This window comes from Pelophylax lessonae, assembly GCF_965119305.1.
Source record: "Pelophylax lessonae genome assembly, chromosome: 9".
Classification (NCBI taxonomy): Eukaryota; Metazoa; Chordata; class Amphibia; order Anura; family Ranidae; genus Pelophylax; species Pelophylax lessonae.
In genome coordinates, this window is record NC_138776.1 from 30,019,810 (window position 1) to 30,039,052 (window position 19,243).

At 43.0% G+C, this 19,243-nt stretch overlaps 1 protein-coding gene across 1 annotated transcript in view; it reads right to left on the minus strand.

The window, feature by feature from the left end:
• LOC309564193 (alpha-2-macroglobulin-like) overlaps positions 1-19,243 on the minus strand; it is a 125,865-nt gene that overhangs the window by 15,449 nt on the left and 91,173 nt on the right. Inside the window, exons 25-29 of the mRNA XM_082268824.1 lie at positions 18,387-18,468; positions 9,594-9,750; positions 8,266-8,340; positions 5,125-5,287; positions 4,010-4,239 (exon numbers count right to left, since the gene is read on the minus strand). Of these exons, the coding sequence (XP_082124950.1) occupies positions 4,010-4,239; positions 5,125-5,287; positions 8,266-8,340; positions 9,594-9,750; positions 18,387-18,468 (707 nt within the window). The remainder of the gene's footprint in view (positions 1-4,009; positions 4,240-5,124; positions 5,288-8,265; positions 8,341-9,593; positions 9,751-18,386; positions 18,469-19,243) is intronic.

Sequence of the window (19,243 nt, forward strand, 5' to 3'; positions counted from 1 at the left end):
AGGAAGGGAGCCCACTGCAGAACTTGTGAAAGGATCCTGCTGCGGGACCGTAATAAAAGGCCATGCAACGAGAGTAAAGAGCCCCAGGATTAGTGGGAAGAGCCCTGGGCTTGAAGCAGGGGCGTAACTACAGGGGTTGCAGGGGTTGCAATTGCTACCGGGCCCCATGCTCCAGGGGGCCTGGTAGCAAACCAGTGGGTGAAATTCCAGGATCTCAAAGGTCACACTTGCGACCGGGCCCTGGCATTGCACCACTGTGGGGAGGCCCCAAGATTGCAGGAAGGGGGCCCACTGCAGAACTTGTGAAAGGATCCTGCTGCGGGACCATAATAAAAGGCCATGCAACGAGAGTAAAGAGCCCCAGGATTAGTGGGAAGAGCCCCGGGCTTGAAGGGAAGGGCCCCGGCCAGGGGTCTGGGGGGCCCTTCATGGTTTCTTGCATCGGGGCCCTGAAGGTTCTAGTTACGCCTCTGGCTTGAAGGGAAGGGCCTCGGCCAGGGATCTGGGGGGGCCCTTCATGGTTTCTTGCATCGGGGCCCTGAAGGCTCTAGTTACGCCTCTGAGTCTAAGTACTGGGGAGCTGGGTTCCTTCTCCCCAGAAGGTGGAGCTGTCATGAGGAGTTGTGAGTAAAGACCCTAAACTGATCCCTGTAACTATGTAGTATTCTGGACATCAGTACCAGCAGTTGTGCATTGGCACAAGGGAACCAGATGCCAAAGACTTGCCTCATGGTCTTCAGCTGTGAAGCTATAGACCTAGCAGAGACTTGCCTCATGATCTTCAGCTGTGAAGCTATAGATCTAGCAGAGACTTGCCTCATGGTCTTCAGCTGTGAAGCTATAGACCTAGCAGAGACTTGCCTCATGGTCTTCAGCTGTGAAGCTATAGACCTAGCAGAGACTTGCCTCATGATCTTCAGCTGTGAAGCTATAGATCTAGCAGAGACTTGCCTCATGGTCTTCAGCTGTGAAGCTATAGATCTAGCAGAGACTTGCCTCATGATCTTCAGCTGTGAAGCTATAGACCTAGCAGAGACTTGCCTCATGATCTTCAGCTGTGAAGCTATAGACCTAGCAGAGACTTGCCTCATGGTCTTCAGCTGTGAAGCTATAGATCTAGCAGAGACTTGCCTCATGGTCTTCAGCTGTGAGGCCTTAGACCTCGGAGGCTCCCAGCTGTGAGATATTAGACTGTCCAACACTCAATTAACTTAAAGGGAGGATGGGTAACTAATATTACTATATGCTACTTTTATTGAAGTATCCCATGCCCTAAACCCACTAAAAACTTTACATCCCAATCACGCCCAGAAGGAACCACTTCTCGCTTCCAAAAAAGAGGGGGGGGGTTATTGGAAACCTGCAAAAATGGTTTCATAAAGCTTACCTTCTTTGAATATCTCACAATGTTATAAGCACACCTAGCCTTTCCTTATGCTGCTCACAAGATCTAGTTGAGACAGTTACAGTTTTGTGCAGGTGTCATGGCAGCTGGCGGAGTACAAGCTCCTATGAGTTTTATTATAGACTAAAATGTACATTGTACACTCCACATTGTTTAATATTGTTATCAGTTACAGTGTTTGGCGCTACTACACCTTTTATAAAATGTACATTGGTAAGGACCCATTTTGGGGACAGATTCTATTAGTCAGTTTGAATGTATTGCGATTATTGGTGTGGTCTCAAATAAAGCAATAATTCTAGCACCATAGCTCCTGGGTACCTCTAAACTGAAGACCTTTAAGTACTTTTAAAGTGTCGTCTATGGAAAAGAGGGTACTAAAGTTTGTCACCATTTTACAAGCGCATCCAGTTTTAAGGTTTGACATGTTTGGTATCTACTTGACGCACTTTCAGCCTTCTAAATTTAACCAAAAATTTACTTTGTCCTAAATGTTTGTGTATTTTCTCTTTGTAAAAAAAAAAGGTTTGAATGAAATTATATTGTACATAGACATGTGCATGGCGAAAAAATTTGTTTTGTTTAAATTTGTTAATCTAGTTTTTGGTTTCATTAACTTCAGTTCACTTCCCATTTGGCATTTTATGTATTTTTCAAATTACCAATTTTGTCTCGATACAGAATGTTCAATAAATTTTCAAATCGGTCAAATTGAAAATTTAGGATTTTTTTCAGATTGATTGACCGATGTTTTTTTAACGCCGATACCGATATTTTGGTCATCGGATATCGGCCGATGTTTTCGGACATCAAAACAAAAAAAAAAAAATTTAAAACTGTCTACAAGTACTGTGGTGGAGGGATCTGGGGAACTAAAAGACCCCAAACCCCTCCTCTGAACTTAAAAGCATTCAAAAAAAACGCCAAGTTTAGCTGTTCTGAATGCTGTAAGTTTTTTTTTTTTTTTTTTTTTTAATTCGGCGCCGCCAGTACCCGGAAGTGATGTCATGACATCACTTCCAGGTACTCGGCACCGAATTTAAAAAAATGGAGACCCTGTCAGACAGCGGCGGTGCAGGTAGGATGCCCGGTCTCCCGGTGGGACGGGAGACCCAGGGCAAGCTGCAGAAAGGGGGGGGGGGGGACGTCCCCTTCCGCTCCTTGTAATGACAGCTAAGCGGCTTCTCAGCCGCATCAGTTGTCATTACAAGTCAGCCGACCGTCTGCTATAGACGCAGGTACCGGGATGATGCCTCTAGCTGCAGGCATCACCCTGGTACATGCACTTTCCCTAAATATCGGCAATATCGGTAAATCCAAAGGCCGATTCCGATATATCGTAAAGTGCATACCGGCCACCGATATATCGGTGTTGCCAATAAATCGGTCGATCTCTAATTACAATGACTCTTTAAATCACCTTTGGCTTAACATAAACAGCATTATTTCTAAATGGTACGCTAATAACATACAGTCTTTGATTTCAACGATATGTTTACAGTTCAAATAGAATTCGATGTAAAATGTGAGTCGAATTTCAATTTGAATAACGGAACTAAAATTTGTCCGCATTTCGGAATTTTCAAAGAATTTGGTCAAATCTGTTTGTACTGTAATGCGGGGATTCGGATATATCCGAATCTCCAAATAACGAAAAATCCGTCCGAATATTCGTAACAAAACTAACTGAACATGTCTAATACATAAGTTGCCAGTGGACAGAGTACAGAGTGTGAAATGTACACATTGGGTATAGCAAGTATCAGAAATTCAGCCAAATGAGGTTCAGTTGAAGACCTACAAAAAGGATCATAAAATGTGTGTGTATTATTTACTGAAATTTCCCATTTCCTGAACAGTTTTGCTAAAACCCACAAAAACGGCTTTGGCGGCAAAAGAGTTCAAGTGCTTCTACTACAGATGGAGGTTTTTAATTATGTAATTTGGCAAACAAAATGGAAACCATGCAGTGCGGTCAGAATTTTATGACCTTGTGGCAAACGGTTCTTGTATACGTTTTTGTTTCTAATAAAACCAATCTAAATCCAATCTACTTGCAAGGTTTAATAAACACATAGGTCTCCGGCTGCACTTAGGTGTTGCTGTACCTTTGTGGCAAAACTACATAGGGATTACCAGTATGACCAGACGTGATTCTGACTGTAGATTGCTCTCAACTGGTAAAAAAGCCAACCATTTATTGGCTACCATTGTCTACAAATTGCTGCAAACTACATTAAAGCAACATAAAATGGCCAATCCACAATATATAGCAGGCGGTATTTTATCCTGATGCTATAATTTTCCCCTTTAGCTTGGGTTTCAAGAGGACTTCCATAAAGCGGAGAGGAGTATTGCTTTTATTTGATAAAGCATTGGTACTTTTGTGTATTGGATTAGAATGACATGTGGAATTCAAGTGCTTTCAAATATATTGCAAACTGAACCTCAACATTCTAAGCAGTTCTCCGTTTCCCTCTGAAAGCATTCTGGCCATAATGATTTATTTGCCAATGCTCTTTAAAGCTCTGCAAAACACAGTCTGGTCTGAAGGTGAATGGCATGTTAAAAATTCTAGAGCATTCCTAAAAACAGAAACCTTACCGATGTGGTGCTGTAAGAGCCATGTATATTTTGCTCTCGAACAAGCCAGTTGCTAATCTTGGCCATATCATTCAGTTTCTCTGCAGATACTGTAGTCCTACTCTCCCCATAAACCATACCCTTAAGGACAGTGGCTGTCATCTCCAACTCTGCTGAGGGGGAAGGAGGAGAAAACAGGTAGGGAGTTTGCTGCTCTGGTCGCAATGTACGTTGCCAGTGAAGAGTGTCACCTGGAGGAGAGCAGAAAATAAAATAGTCATTTACCAAAAATTAAAAAAATTTAAGAAAATCCAGTCTAAACAAGAACCTATTGTTTTTAATGTAAGATTTAGGCTGCCTATACGCAAGATCTGAGTGTTTTCCACCAGTATAGGCATCCATTATCTGCAGAGGCCAATCCTTCTGAAGAATAATGGCTCCTTCAGAGCAAGCAGATGAAAGAACATGTCCACACATTGATTGGCTAAGATGTAATGCTTTTTTTGACCTGTGGAAAGTCATATCACAGGCCCTGTAGCACCTCCAAAAGAATAGTGGCCCATAGAAAACAGAGGTCAGCATATATCCACCAATGGCACAGACAATGGAAGAGTGCTGGCTTGAAGATTGTAGATCTTCTTAGCCATGTAAGAGAAAAGGACAACCAGCAAAAAGACAGCTAGAAACAGTCACATAGTAAACATGCAGCTTCAAGAAATGAAGACCAAGGTAGAGGACAGATCACTCTGGAGACATTCCATTAAATCGGTCAATACGAGTTAAACTGGCTTCAAAGCATGTACGGCTTTCTTTACAAGATTATGAAGAGCTCCAATCTTCACAATGGGAACCAGGCTCATTTACCCAAGTTGCACGAGTTACTATGCCCCATCCCCTTGGTTTGAGATAGGTTTAAAGCTGAAGTTGATTGTTTTTTCCCTTTCCCTACTTTCCCCCTCCCCCTACCTATTCCTATACCAAGACCTTTAATAAAATGTTTCCATTTTCATTACATAACTTTAAACCCAGGCATTTTAACAATTGCACACTGACAAGATCTACATTAAGTTGATCATGTTAATGTTAGGACATATGTACAGTGTGTGTGTTTTAGTATAAATGATTGGCTTTCGTACCTTCATCAATGGCCAAAGTTTTCAACTTTTCAAGCATAGCTTCGGCACGCTCCACATTCCCAGACACCCGGAAGGCATAGTAGAGCATAGCGTAGTTATAAACAGACTGATCCTTTCGAGAGGCGGCATCCAGGTAGGAGAGAGCTGGACGCAACAATGAAGGCTGGGGAAAGAGGTCAGGATTGGGTGTTAGTTGTAAAAAATAAACCGAATTGCATTTGCTCCATTTTAATGACAAAAGTCATTAAATAGAATTCAGATCTTTCCCTTTGACCTTTATTGAGTCTAGACCCTTTGGATTGGCTCCAATTAAACTAGACTGGATTTTTGTGAGCATTCTTGTTCATTCTGCCCTTATAGCCCTCATGAATTTGGCCTTGCGTCATGTTTTTTTATTGTAAAAATTGAGCTATTTTGGGGACCTATTGTCACTGGGGCCTTGCTTGTGGTTCCTGTGTCCATGGCAGCGTCTGATGGTGTGAGGAGACGGAAGTTTTTGTACAATACAAGCACATATTCTCTTTTTTAGCTTTATATTAACCTAATAAGAATAAATTTGTAAATTAGGCATTTTTTCAATGTTATTGTATATTTATGTGTGGCTAACATTCATATACAATTTAATTTTTGTTAAAAATCGTTTTTTCATTATATATTTTGTACATACGGAATCTGTATCTACAATTTGTTAGCCTTGTGTATAACCATTCTGGCTGTTCCACTAGGGGGTGCCTGGGTACATGTTCCCATAGGCAGATGTGCGCTCCCTGGAGGGGCGGCGTCTGGTTGGGAGAAAGGTTCATTTCCTCCCCTGTTGGTGCTGCTCCTGGCTGTTACCTCCTCTTCGACAGACGTGTTCTGTCGACTCAGATGGGGTTAGCATTGGGCATGCGCGGGATCCCCACATCAGTTAGGGAATGGGTCAGACGCGTCATCCCCACACTGCGGTGATTGGCTTGTCCGGATTGAGGCATCTATTTTAGATTCCCGCCCGCTCCATGACGAGGCTGCAGCGGGTGTTGATGTTAAGGCCATTTTGTGAAGGTAGGTCTGACCTCTAGCCATCTTTAATGGGATTAGTAGTGAAGTAACTACATTTTAATCAAATATCCTTTCTTCATTAGACTCTCCCATGAGGGAGCAAGGCGGATTCCCTCCTATCTATGGCCAGTAATATTGCGGCATACAAATCTTCATAATGCATTACATTTGTCAACTGATATGGCCATGCTTTTCCGCTGTCTCCAATACCTGCTAAGTCAATTTTTACAGGGTAAACCCATTTATGGTTTTATGCCTCTAAGAATTCTGTCTTTGTACAGAGACTATACCAATAAACCATCTATTTTTTTCTAGGATTATGCCCTGCAGTAGTTGACCAATGTTAGTCTTAATAAATACAGGACTGAAACAGAGTATTACAATTTCCCTATGGGTTACCTTTTTCCCCATCGGGAAGATTTAAACACACTAATCTAGCCCCAGTGAAATAGGGTATGCTCAATTGCCTAATTGAGCTTACTTAACATTCGCTTTACAGGTGGTCCCTGGGTTACAAACATCCGACTTACAAACAAACTCCTACTTACAGAGGGAGACAACAGGAAGTGAGGAGAAATATACCTCTAGGAAGGGAAATTCACTCCTGGAAGAGGTGAAATGGGAAAAAAAGTGTCTCCATTGAAGCTTTATCACTAATCCTTGTTTTCAACAACCCAAAATTTTCAAATCCAGTTGTCACAGGGACAGAAAGTGCGGTGAATTCTGAACAGCGGTACAGACAGCAAAACAAAATGGTACAGGGTGTAAACCCCTCCCTATGCTAACCCCTCCCTAGGCTATCCAAAAATTTTAAAATTATTCTTTCTTGAAAAATTTACCTGTTCCGACTTAAGTACAAACCTACAGTCCCTATCGGTTTGTAACCCGGGGAACGCATGCATTTTATTTTTATTATTCTAATTTTTTTGCTGGTGAGCGGGCTATAGGTGCTTCCAAATCCACCTGGGGGGGGGGGGGGGGGGTTTGAACGACACTGTTTGGTTCCAGGCTTTCGCTGTTTCCCTTATTTCAAACTTGACGGTGGTGGCACTGCATGATGAGTTTGTTCAACACCAAAAGGTTTTATTATAAGCAAAATATTATTATAAAGACTATGTTGTGATTTTTGTTATAATTTATTTTCTATTCACTCTAGTTAAACTGCTACAACTTCTGAAGAAGCAGCATATTGCTGCAAAATATGTAAAGTATGGATGGGCTTGTGCTTGGTAGATAGATATTTACCTATCGGGATAAACTAGCCAGCAGATAAGATCTAGCCAGCCATGAAATCCATTTAGCATGTTTTAACCTTTAGCTAGTGAATAGTTAGTAACTTTATGTACTGCTAGTGTTTCTGTGAACTGTGCTCTATTTCCCTTGTGAATACATTTTAATGACTAGTTTTGTGTAGTCAATAAACTTATTTTATTTTAAGTTGGGAAGTTGAGTATTTATGCATGTTTTGATCTGCTCAAGTATTTTTGGATATGGTACCATAAGAGTCCCAAATAGTCTCCCCCCCCCCCCAGTGTTTTTTCCATACCCTTTTAGGATGGAGAGGTTCAGTTGGTTTGTGAGATACACTATACTGTTTTCTCTAATGACAGAAGTCAGTCATTAAATCCTTTTAGCTGAAACATCTATTGGCATGTCCATGGGAGGTACAAAAAAGGCAATAACCCACAGCAGCCAATCCCATTTGGTAACCATTAATTCTCATGTTCATTGCCTTATTCCTATTATTAAGCTGGCCATGCGCACTGGTTTTCTATTGCAGAGTAATTGGAAGCAAAGGATGCCACCATAACATGGAAATTTGTTATTTCAATACAATTTCAATTTGCATTCCTTAAAATAGTCTAATTATGGCATTACATGCTACAATCCCAACCTACATTCATACATCCCCACCAAAGTCTAAACTTTTTTTTTTTTTATCAATAGACAAAAAAATAAAAAAAAAAAATGGAAAAAATCGCAATACACATTTTCATGTTGTACATTAAAAGCAATTCTAAATATGACTGTATGGAGCTTGTGGAAGAATCATGGGGTGGTCATTAGAACAATTAGGTACAGCTGATGGAAAATACTTACAGTAGTAGCATATTCAGTCTGAGCCAGGAAAATGACCACAGCACATGTAAACCCAACGTCATCATCAGCCCCTCCCTGCAAACAAAAAAAATTATAACCAGTTAAACTGTGTAGATTGAAATCTTGAAACCGCTTTGGCCTACACTGATAAAGTCCATGCCAAAGTCCATGCCAAAGTCCATGCCAAAGTCCATGCCAAAGTCCATGCCAAAGTCCATGCCAAAGTCCATGCCAAAGTCCATGCCAAAGTCCATGCCAAAGTCCATGCCAAAGTCCATGCCAAAGTCCCTTCCTGCTGATTGTTTTGGTTGGACTTTTGTATGCCAAAAAAAAAAAAAAAAAATACTTTCAAATAAGCGAAAGACTGGGCATTTTTTGGTTTGGTGGAGTGGGTGCTGATGAGGTAAAGGACCCCACCATGATCCTAGACAGCAGTGCCAAGCAAATACCAATTTAATTTTTATTGAAGAATCTTTAAGGGGATGGTGCAATACAGGATTTTACACTCACTTCTAGATTTTGTTCATGACTTATGCCTCAAGCATATGTAAAATCAACTATTTTCAGTTTAGGATAGAGTGGGGAGAATTATTTTAGTGTTGAGCCCCCCCTTGAATACCCCTCTGTTGTCCTGTTGACCACTGTATCCTGACAGGTCACAGTAATGAGAGGTGAAGATAAATATTTAAATGGGTAAACCCATTCCAAGAGGTATCCCCTTGTTTTTGGAGATTTTTTTTTTTCCTTGATGGGTTTCTGGTACAGAAAGTGAGAGGTAATCTCCATGACCGTGCAAAAACATTGGGACTACTGGAGATCAGATTACATAAAAGGCCATCGATTACACCCCCTCCCTTTATCCCATGGAGCTGGGGGTTATCAAGCTTAATTATCTCTGTCTGCCAGTAAAGCCTAGTACACACCCATTTTGTTTTTGGTCAAACTAAAAAAAAAAAAAAACTGGCAGCTGCGGTCAGAGCCACTGTACTTACACAAGCTGATGTTAGTACAGTGATCTCCCCCGCTAAGCTATTGTGTTCCGACAGGGGGGTGCCTCCCCGCCATAACAGAACACTCCGATCAGTGCTTTCAGCCATTGACTGAGGGCGCTGATCGAGAGCTGGTCAGCCGGGGAGTTTCCAGCATAGTTTTCTGAACAGCCAGCTATTTTCAGACCGGCTGCCATACACACGAGCGGAATGTTGGCCGTTTTATTGAACCGCCCAATGTCGCCAAACATTCATGCCCGTGTGTACTAGGCTTATGTGCTCAGCGCTATGTTTCCTATCTGCCTCTGAAAGGGATAAAACAAGCCACAGTGCTCTTACCTTTAGTCCACTGTTAAACAAGGTCCCCACTGGCTTGAACCCTCCAGTATTCAAGTTCTGCAATCGTTCCAAAAAGAGAATTCCTTGCTTGAAGATGTCATCAACAAAGGTGTACGGTCTTATGTCCCACAAGGTTTTCAAAGACAACACAGTCAACCTACGAATCAAAGAAAAGTCATGCGCTGGCCATTTTCACCTTCTGCTTTTAAACAGCCCCCAGTGATATTAGACCCTCCCTTCTGTACCAATCAGTCTCCATGTGTATAGTTGCTCTACAGTGAGTAGGTTATAGAAGGGTTTCACAGTCAGTGCACATGTGAGGAGGCATCAAGTAGGAAACAATGTTTTTCCATCTACTACTTTTCCTTTTTAATGTACATTAGAAGCCTGTGGGGTTCCTGTTTGGCCTCTAGGAATCTCCCCTTTCACCTCTCCCCTTTCACCTTTAAATGGAATGTTACTGTATGGAGCATGGACCACGAAGCAGTCACATGACTCCTAATGTACTTTGTGCACTAGGGAAACCCATTTGAGCACCAATTTGTCCTCTGTACAGGGCTTTAATGGCCATCTCGGGTAAGCTGTGGTTTCAAGTAATCCCTGAATGGGCTCCCTTTGCAAAGAGAGACTTTTGCCCTGCTGCATACCTTCAGTGGGCATGCAGAGGACTTTTAATGTAAGGAGCTGAAGTCAAATTCCCTTAGAACAAGTACCTGAATTGAGAAGGCTTGTCAGTGTGGGCACTGCTGGGGACACTCAGCCGCAGGCTTGTACAGCATGGAAGAGCTAGTGTAGCATGGTTTACTACGCCACACTTGACCACCACAGCACCTTTTTCACTTTTCAAAACAAGTTTATTTGTTGTAAAAGAAAAAGGGTTCAAAAACACAGTATAAAACCAACCATTACGAAAAGAGCATCTTTCACATTACATCCATAACAAAAAAGGGGACTAAACTTCTCAGCATAGGTATCAAAACATTTGGTAAGAGCTAAAACCTATACGTAGACAGAAATGGTGTGATCACAGAGAAAGTATGGTGGTCAGAGGAAGGCGTGCACTACCTGGTAGACCAACAGCAGCAATAGACTAAAGGCAGTGAACGTCTCAAATGGGGTCTTGATCGCTGAAGGTGAGCTAAAGTTCCAGCCATCTATTCCAGACTGTCAAACTTAACAGGGCAACCCCCTATGCCTATAGATTAGTCTTTTATAACGGAGACTAGAGTTAACGTCCAGCATCTATTCCTGCATGGTAGGGGTATGGGTCTGCATCCATGACTTAGCTATAAGTTTGCGTGTGCTAAAAAGAGTCTTGTGTAGGAAAGTGGCAAAAAATGCATCTATATCAGTATCAGGCATTAAACCAAGGACACACGACTTAAGGTCCAGTTGCAGCAGGGAGCCCATGTGATCATGCAGGACAGGAGTATAGAATAAGGTGAACAGATTTTCAAAATTAAATCTGGGGACATTTTTTTATTGGCAAATGGTAAACTATTTTATAAGCATATTTTTCTCAAATTATATATGCCAATTAGTGCCTCATCAATGCCGCCTATCAGAGCCCATTAGTGCCGCCTATCAGTCTCCATCAGTGCAGCCTATCAGTGCCCATTAGTAACCATCAGTGTCGCCTTAGCAGTGCCCATAAGTGCAGCCTATCAGTGCCACCTCATCAGTGGAGAAAAATTACATTTTTGCTACATTTTAAATCAGTCTGTAGTTCAATTCATTAAAGGCAATCCAACCCCTCTGGACCACATTGCCCATAATTCCTTGCAGTACCCATAATTCCTTGCAATACATCATCCAGGAGGGAGGGGGAGGGAGAACACAGTGCTCCGTTCTCTCCCCTATGTACTACCGCTGCACTGAGAGAGATGGGAGGAGAAAGCAGGCGTAGGAGGAGAAGGGCAGGATGCTAGGAGGAGAGGGTGGTCATGTCACTGTCCCTGGGGAGGGATTGCGCTGACAAATGAGGAGATGGAATGGCGGCACATAGTCTCAGTGTGAGAGGTGTCATTTCCAGCTCTGTGCACTGTGACTGACAGCCAATGCAGCCCCCGCCCACCAGAAAACTGCCCGCCTAGGTCAGGATTGGCCCTGCAAAGCAGGGACAAATCCAGGGACAGTGTCCTCAGTCTGGAGACATCTGGTCACCCTAGGATAGAAACCTGCCCCTTCTATAGAGGAACATGAGGCCCTTAGCCAGCAGCTGGCAACAATGCGTCTTTAACATTAAGCAAAGGATTTCACTCAGGATCAGAAGGTTCTTTATGTACCTATCCAAGTTAGAACAAAATGCTTTACCAAGTCCATTCACAAAAAAAATTGCTTTAGATCTACCTCTCAGTAGCTTATTTTGCTGCAGATGTAAAGCTTTTCAAGTTTAGGCAAGCATTATCTGCAGCTTTTCACCGTTCCCAATAACTGCCCCAATCCAAGTCAGCGATTTATCATCATCACCAAGTCAGCGTCTGTAAAATGCTACAAGGACATTCATTGTAGAGGAATATGGAGACTGAACAGGCATTGGCAAACCCAGAATAAATGGAATTGGTCAGCCACAGGTCACATCTGCTCGTGCTACTGAATTCACTAAAAATATATTAAAGCCGAATACAATATCAGTCTATATTAGAATATAAGTTTTCGGGGGCGTGTCCTAAGATGGCGCCGGGAGCAGACGTGCTCTAACTGAGCTCCCGACTCCGGCGTCTGATCCTTTGACTGTGACTGTGACTCACCAGGTTGATTCCCCTGCTTGGTCCCTGCTCGGTCCCCTGGTTTTCGGCTGCGTCCACAGTCTGGTGTCGGTCTGGGGTCTGGTGTTGGTCTCCGGAGCGTGGGCGGCAAGGGGATAGCTGGACGCCGGACTGTCCGGTTGTCGGCTGTGTCGGCTGTGTCGGCGGCCGCGGGCTGTGTGCGGGCTGTTTTCCGGCTGCCCTGGAGGTCTGTGTGGCTCGTCCGCTCCTTCGACCCTCCATGCTGCTTCTCCTTCATCCCTCCTTCATCCCTCCTTCGTAGCCGCCCTGAGGAACTGGAAGCCGGATCGCTGCGGTGTTGGCTGAGACAGGGGTGGCGGGACTGACTGGAGCGGTGTGAGCTGCCGCGGTGTACGTCCACTGAATTAGACGGCTGGTGTGCTGGTGTGCTGAACAACTCCCTTGTGGCTCAGCTGGCAGGATCCTTCCCCAGTGTATTGTACCAGGTAAAGAGGAGCAGGCTTGGTTAGGAGTCATTTGAACTATTTGCACTGGCTGATTTTCCTATCCCCCCCTGAGGAAACTGATAAGCTGGATCCTATCTGGATCCTATCTGAGAAGACTGCTTGAAGGGAACCTTGAAGGGAAGCACACACTTCACTGCATATTGCCAGCCTGCCACACCAACTATCCTTTACTATCTTTTACTCTTTGGGCACAGAATATGTTCATGCGGTATTTGACATACACGACATAAACAACCTATATAACAAATTTAACAAATTTACCATAGCAGACTGAAACCAGGACTGGATGGACTTAAACCTCCTGAATCCCTTTTTTCTCTGGGGGAAGGAATGCCCAAAAATAAAGGGGGGGGTACAGACACACCGTGCAGTTGTGACATCACTGTCTAAGTCTACGGTAACCATGGCGTCTCAGACTGACCAAACAACAGTGACCAGGGATGCAGAAATACCCGCAAGTTTAGAGACACTTATGCATGCCATAGTAGACTGTAAGACAGCCTTGACCTCTAAAATTGATTGTGTACAAACAGATATAGGACTTATCCGTAAAGATATGGACAATTTTCGAGATAGAGTCACCGAGATGGAAATGCGAGTTTCAGAAGTAGAAGACACACAGAAAGGTTATAACTCGGATGTTCAGCTGCTCAAAGCCAGGGTTAAGCAGCTGGAAATACGAGCAGAAGATGCAGAAAACCGCAATCGTAGGAATAACTTACGGATTATAGGTCTTCCGGAGGGGTCCGAGGGTGCAAACCTGGTGACCTTTATTGAACACTTACTTCCGACCATTCTCCCAGAAGCTAAATTTTCTGCTTTTTTTTCAGTGATACGTGCACATCGGATACCAGGGAAGCGAGGACCTCCTGGCTCTCCTCCACGCACCTTTATTTTGAGGTTCCTTCATTATGGTGACCGAGACAGTGTGTTACGAGCAGCCCGCTCTCAGGGTGAAGTGAAATACGAGGGTAGTAAACTTTTTATTTTTCCAGATTATTCGGTTGAAACACAGCATCAGAGGAAGTCATTTGATCAAGCCCGTTCTAAGTTAAGAGAAAGGGGGTTGAAATATAGTACCCTGTTCCCAGCTAAATTGCGGGTACAAGATGGTGAACATGTGCGTCTCTTTTCTTCCCCAAAAGAGGTATTATCCTGGCTTGAGACATATAAACAAGACTAAAACTGAACCTTTTTGCTTGCCCAAACTTTACACGATAGCTGGGTGAATCAAGATACAAGTTTTTCTTTTTTTTTGTCCTTTTGAACGCCGGAGTCTTCTCCCCCCCCCCCCCTTTTTTTTTTTTTTTTCCTAAGGGGGGGGGGGTAATATAGCGCCTTTTTTTGACACTTACCCCCTAGGGTGGACTATGTGGTCCGCGGTGGGTGGGATACAAACCCTCTCCAATTTTGGGGAGATGGGTGGGGTGGGGGGATGGGGATGTTTGAATCATTACTCTGTTATTGTATTTACTGTATTTTTCAGTTTTTTTTTTTTTTTTTATTTTCTTCTCTTTATATACTGTTATTATGTTGTATACATTGTTTTTTGAGTGGATATGGAATCTTTAAGGGTGATTTCTTGGAACACTAGAGGTTTGAATTCCCCGCAGAAACGCTCTTTAGGGTTTCAATATTTAAAAGCGTTTAATCCCCACATATGTGTCCTGCAGGAGACTCACTTGTTGGGTACTCGAACGCTGGCTCTTAAGAAACCGTGGGTTGGGCATCATTACCACTCTACGTTTTCTACGTATGCTCGTGGAGTCAGCATTCTTATCCACAAGTCTCTCCCGTTCAGACTAATGGGTCTTTCCCTGGACCCGGATGGACGATTTGTCTTGCTCAATCTGCAGATATCATCTTTTACTTTATTGCTGGTAGGGTTATATATACCTCCGCCGGCCTCAATCAGGCTGTTATATAAAATTTTTAAAGAAATTGCAAAATATGAGAATGATAATATACTCATTGTGGGTGATTTTAATATGGTTCCAGATCCGAACATGGATAGAATGACTGGAGATTCTTCCACTAGATCGGATCTTGCTGAATGGGCTGAGATCTATGGGTTGACAGACCTATGGCGTTGGTACCATCCCCATGCTAGGGAATATACCTGCCATTCCGCCACTTATAAAACCTTTTCTCGAATTGACTTAATGTTTGCAAGTGGGTCATTACTATCTCGGGTGCGGGAGATTCGGGTTCTTCCTCGTGGGATCTCCGACCACGCCCCACTTCTCTTAAAAATGGAATTATCTGGTAACCCCTCTCATAGATTATGGCGCTTATCCAGATATTGGATCGCTGATTCTGATATAAACCCTTTAGTCGAACCCCAGATAGCGGCCTTTTGGGAGATAAATCCGGGCACGTCATCAGTGGCTATGGTCTGGGACGCTTTTAAGGTTTGCACCCGGGGGTATTATCAGACAGCTATTGGGAAGATCCAACGATATAGGCGAACAAATCTATTGCAAAAAGAAAAGGAAGCTAGAGATATGGAAAATCTATATGTCCAAACTAGAGACCCCACTCATTATACACGATTTCAATCCTTGACTAGGGAGGTAATGGGAATACGCACAGCCCTTACACAGAAAAAACTGCTTTCTCAAGCCCAACATATTTTCGTACATGGAGAGTATAACGGTAAAATGCTGGCGCAAATTTCTAGGGAACAGACAAGTGGGTATAGTATAGCACATATTCAGGATCAATCAGGTACTCTTCACTCTAATCCAGAAACTATTAATCACAACTTCACTGATTATTACCGGGCCCTATATAACACTAAGGTTAATTATTCAGGAGATGAACTCGATCATTATCTACAGGCAGTGGACTTTCCAGTCTTAACTGATAGAGATAGGGCCAAATTAGACGCCCCTATTACTCTTTTGGAGATCCAGGAAGTGGTGGCCTCCCTAAAACCCGATAAAACACCAGGACCGGATGGAATTCCTGTTGAATTCTATAAGGCCCATATGGACCTTTTGGGCCCGTACTTATTAGCCACTCTTCTAGGATCTCTAAAGGACGGGAAACTCCCTAAAACAATGAGCGAAGCGGTTATTGTTGTGATCCCTAAACCAGGGAAGGACCCATCACTATGTTCATCATACAGACCTATCTCTTTATTAAATGTTGATGGGAAGATCCTTTCAAAAGTCTTGGCCAATCGACTTAATAGTGTTATTACAGGATTGATCCATCCGGACCAAACTGGATTCATACCTGACCGGGGTACTGATATTAATATCCGGAGATTGTTCACACATATGGCCTTGGCGTCGGGGGGGGGGGGGGGGGAACAGGTGTGGTCGCCTCCCTCGACGCCGAGAAAGCATTCGATTCTGTTGAGTGGCCATTTCTCTGGAGGATCCTATCTAGCTTCGGGTTCGGCCCTAATTTCGTCTCATGGATTAAGCTTCTCTATGAGAACCCTACGGCTAGAGTCCGTACTAATACATCTCTATCGGATAAATTCCCTCTACTGAGGGGTACCCGACAGGGATGTCCGTTATCCCCAGCCTTGTTTGCCTTGGCTTTGGAGCCGCTAGCGATTATGTTGCGAGCGGACCCACAAGTCCGAGGCATTAAGGTGGGGGTCATTGAAGAGAAGTTGTCTTTATATGCAGACGACACCTTGATCTATTTGGCAGATGCTTCCACATCATTACATAGGGCCCTACAATTATTTGACATCTTTGGTCGTTTTTCAGGTATAAATATTAATTGGTCTAAGTCCGTCCTCTTTCCACTACACCCATCGATATCTTTAATTGATACTCATACACCGTTGAAATGGGTACAGGATATGGTGTACCTAGGCATCAAAGTGGGTCCAACATTGGAGGTATATCAGCAAAACAACATTGACCCTTTAGTTTTACAATTAAATAAAAAGTGTGCGTCTTGGCGCATGCTTCCCTTGTCCCCCGTTGGCAGAATTAATTTAATAAAAATGAACTATCTTCCGAAATTTCTGTATCTTTTTCGTAACTCCCCCATTGATATGACTAGAACCTTTTTTTCGAGATTAGATAGTATTGTAACAACTTTTGTATGGGCCGGGCGTACTCCACGAGTCGCAAGACGCACGCTATATCTTCCTCTTGCAAGAGGAGGTTTAGCGCTTCCTAACTTTAAATTGTATTTTTGGGCGGCTGTCCTGGTGACGGTCCGGTGGTGGTTCTCCCAGCCCAAAACCAACTCTGCAGTTACACTAGAAGCAGCACTACTGGGTTCATATGCGGCCCTTAGTAATCTTGTTTTTCGGGGGGGAACAGGCACATCCTCAAATAACCAGTCTGCGGATATGGACTCGGGCGCGGGTGATATATAACACACCATTGCATATATCTCCCCACACTCCGTTGTGGGGTAATCCTAATTTAAAACATTTATATCATCTCCCTGATCCACAGTTATGGGCTGCTAGAGGGATTGTGACTATGAAACATGTTATTAAAGATGGAAGACTTCAAGGCTTTAATGCTCTTCAGTCCACCCATTCGTTACCTCCCACCATGGGGTTTCGTTACCGCCAGCTTAGTCATGCTATGCGGGCTCAGTTCCAAGGCCCTGTTGTCCTGGAATCAGACCCCTTGGAGAAAATGTTAACTTTTAAGGTAATAGGGAAATCTCTCTCTGCTATATACTCCATACTCTCAACAGATCATAGTCAGTCCCCTGAGAAAACCTATAATAAATGGGAGGACATTCCAGATCTGACTATTGAAGAGTGGGAGGACTCGGTTAATAATTATATCCCCTCAATGATAGCGGCTAGGGACAGATTTATACAACTCAAATTCTTACATAGAACATATTATACGCCGCAACGTCTTGCCAGGATATACCCCACGAAAGATCCTTTGTGCATTAGATGTGGGCATGAAATAGGTACATTCTTACATGTTGTTTGGTCGTGCCCTGACCTGGCAACCTTTTGGAAAGAAGGGACGGACACTATTGGCGAAATCTTTGACATCATGATTCCTTTGGACCCAAAGGTAACTTTATTGAGTAACCTTACAGAATTGGCTGGGGACAAATATGCTAAAATGTGCATTACATATACCCTGTTTTATGCCAGGAGAGAAATCCTTTTGCGATGGAAGTTACCCGAACCTCCCACCCGATTATCCTGGATAGCTGCCGTTACTAAGACACTTCCATTCTACCGTTTTACATACGGTAGTAGGAATTGTCCAAAAAAATTTGATAAAGTCTGGTCAGCCTGGATCGACGCTGTAGGTGAGCCAAGGTCACCTGTTCCATAATGATATAAGTAGGCACTTATTATAATTAATATTTTTTTTTTGTTTTTTTTTTTTTTTTGAGTGTGTGTTAGTAGGTATGGATAATATTATTCCTTGTGCAGAGTAATGTATTGTATTGGAATATTTGTGTTGTTTATATGTGTAACAATAAAATAAAAATTTAACTGTTAAAAAAAAAAGCCGAGTACAAAAAAAGGAAAAAATTGGCTTGTAAAATTGCCAGCACAAATTTTTAATGTTAATGCTGCTGTGTTTTTTAAAGCTTACCATCCACTTGGCTCAGACCTCCCTGGACCAAAGGCACTGAAGCTTCCATCAAAATGTCTGAAACGCATTTGTCTTGCGTATCCTAGGAATAACCATTATGGAGGTTAGAATTTAGGGTAACTGCCAATATTCGATTTTTATTTTTTTTTTTTTGCATCAAAACAAACACACCACATGCTCTTGTAGTACAATTATCTCATCTACGCTATGTCATGGCAGTGGAAAGGTGACAAGTTTTACAATAAAAATTCAAATGAAATGTCTTATCACAGTTCCATAGTAGATGAGGTTGAATAAAGACAATAGTCCATCCAGTTCAACCTGTGTAGGTGTGTGTAGCTGTAATCATCTCACATAGCCCTGAATGTTCTGATCCTTGAGATGTACGTCTAAGTATTTTGAAAGCCACCATACTTCCCGCAGAAACCACGTCTTGTGGTAGAGAATTCCACAATCTTGTAGCCCTCACAGTAAAGAACCCCCCACCTTGCCTGAGGTTAAAACGCTTCTCCTCTAATCGCATTGTATGCCCTCGAGTCCTCGTGCAATCCCTTCGAATGAACAGCTTTTTTTCTAAGCTGAGATCCCCATTTAGATATTTGTAAATTGCCATCATGTCCCCCCTCAGGCGTCTCTTCTCCAGGGAGAATAAATCAAGTGATTGCAGACGCTCTTCATAATTAAGGTCCTCCAATCCCCTAATCAGTTTAGTTGCCCTTCTCTGGACCCTCTCCAGCTCCAACACATCCCTCCTGAGGACTGGCGACCAGAACTGGACAGAATACACCAGATGTGGTCGGACCAGAGTTTTATAAAGTGGAAGGATTATAGTCTATCTCTGGAATACATACCCTTCT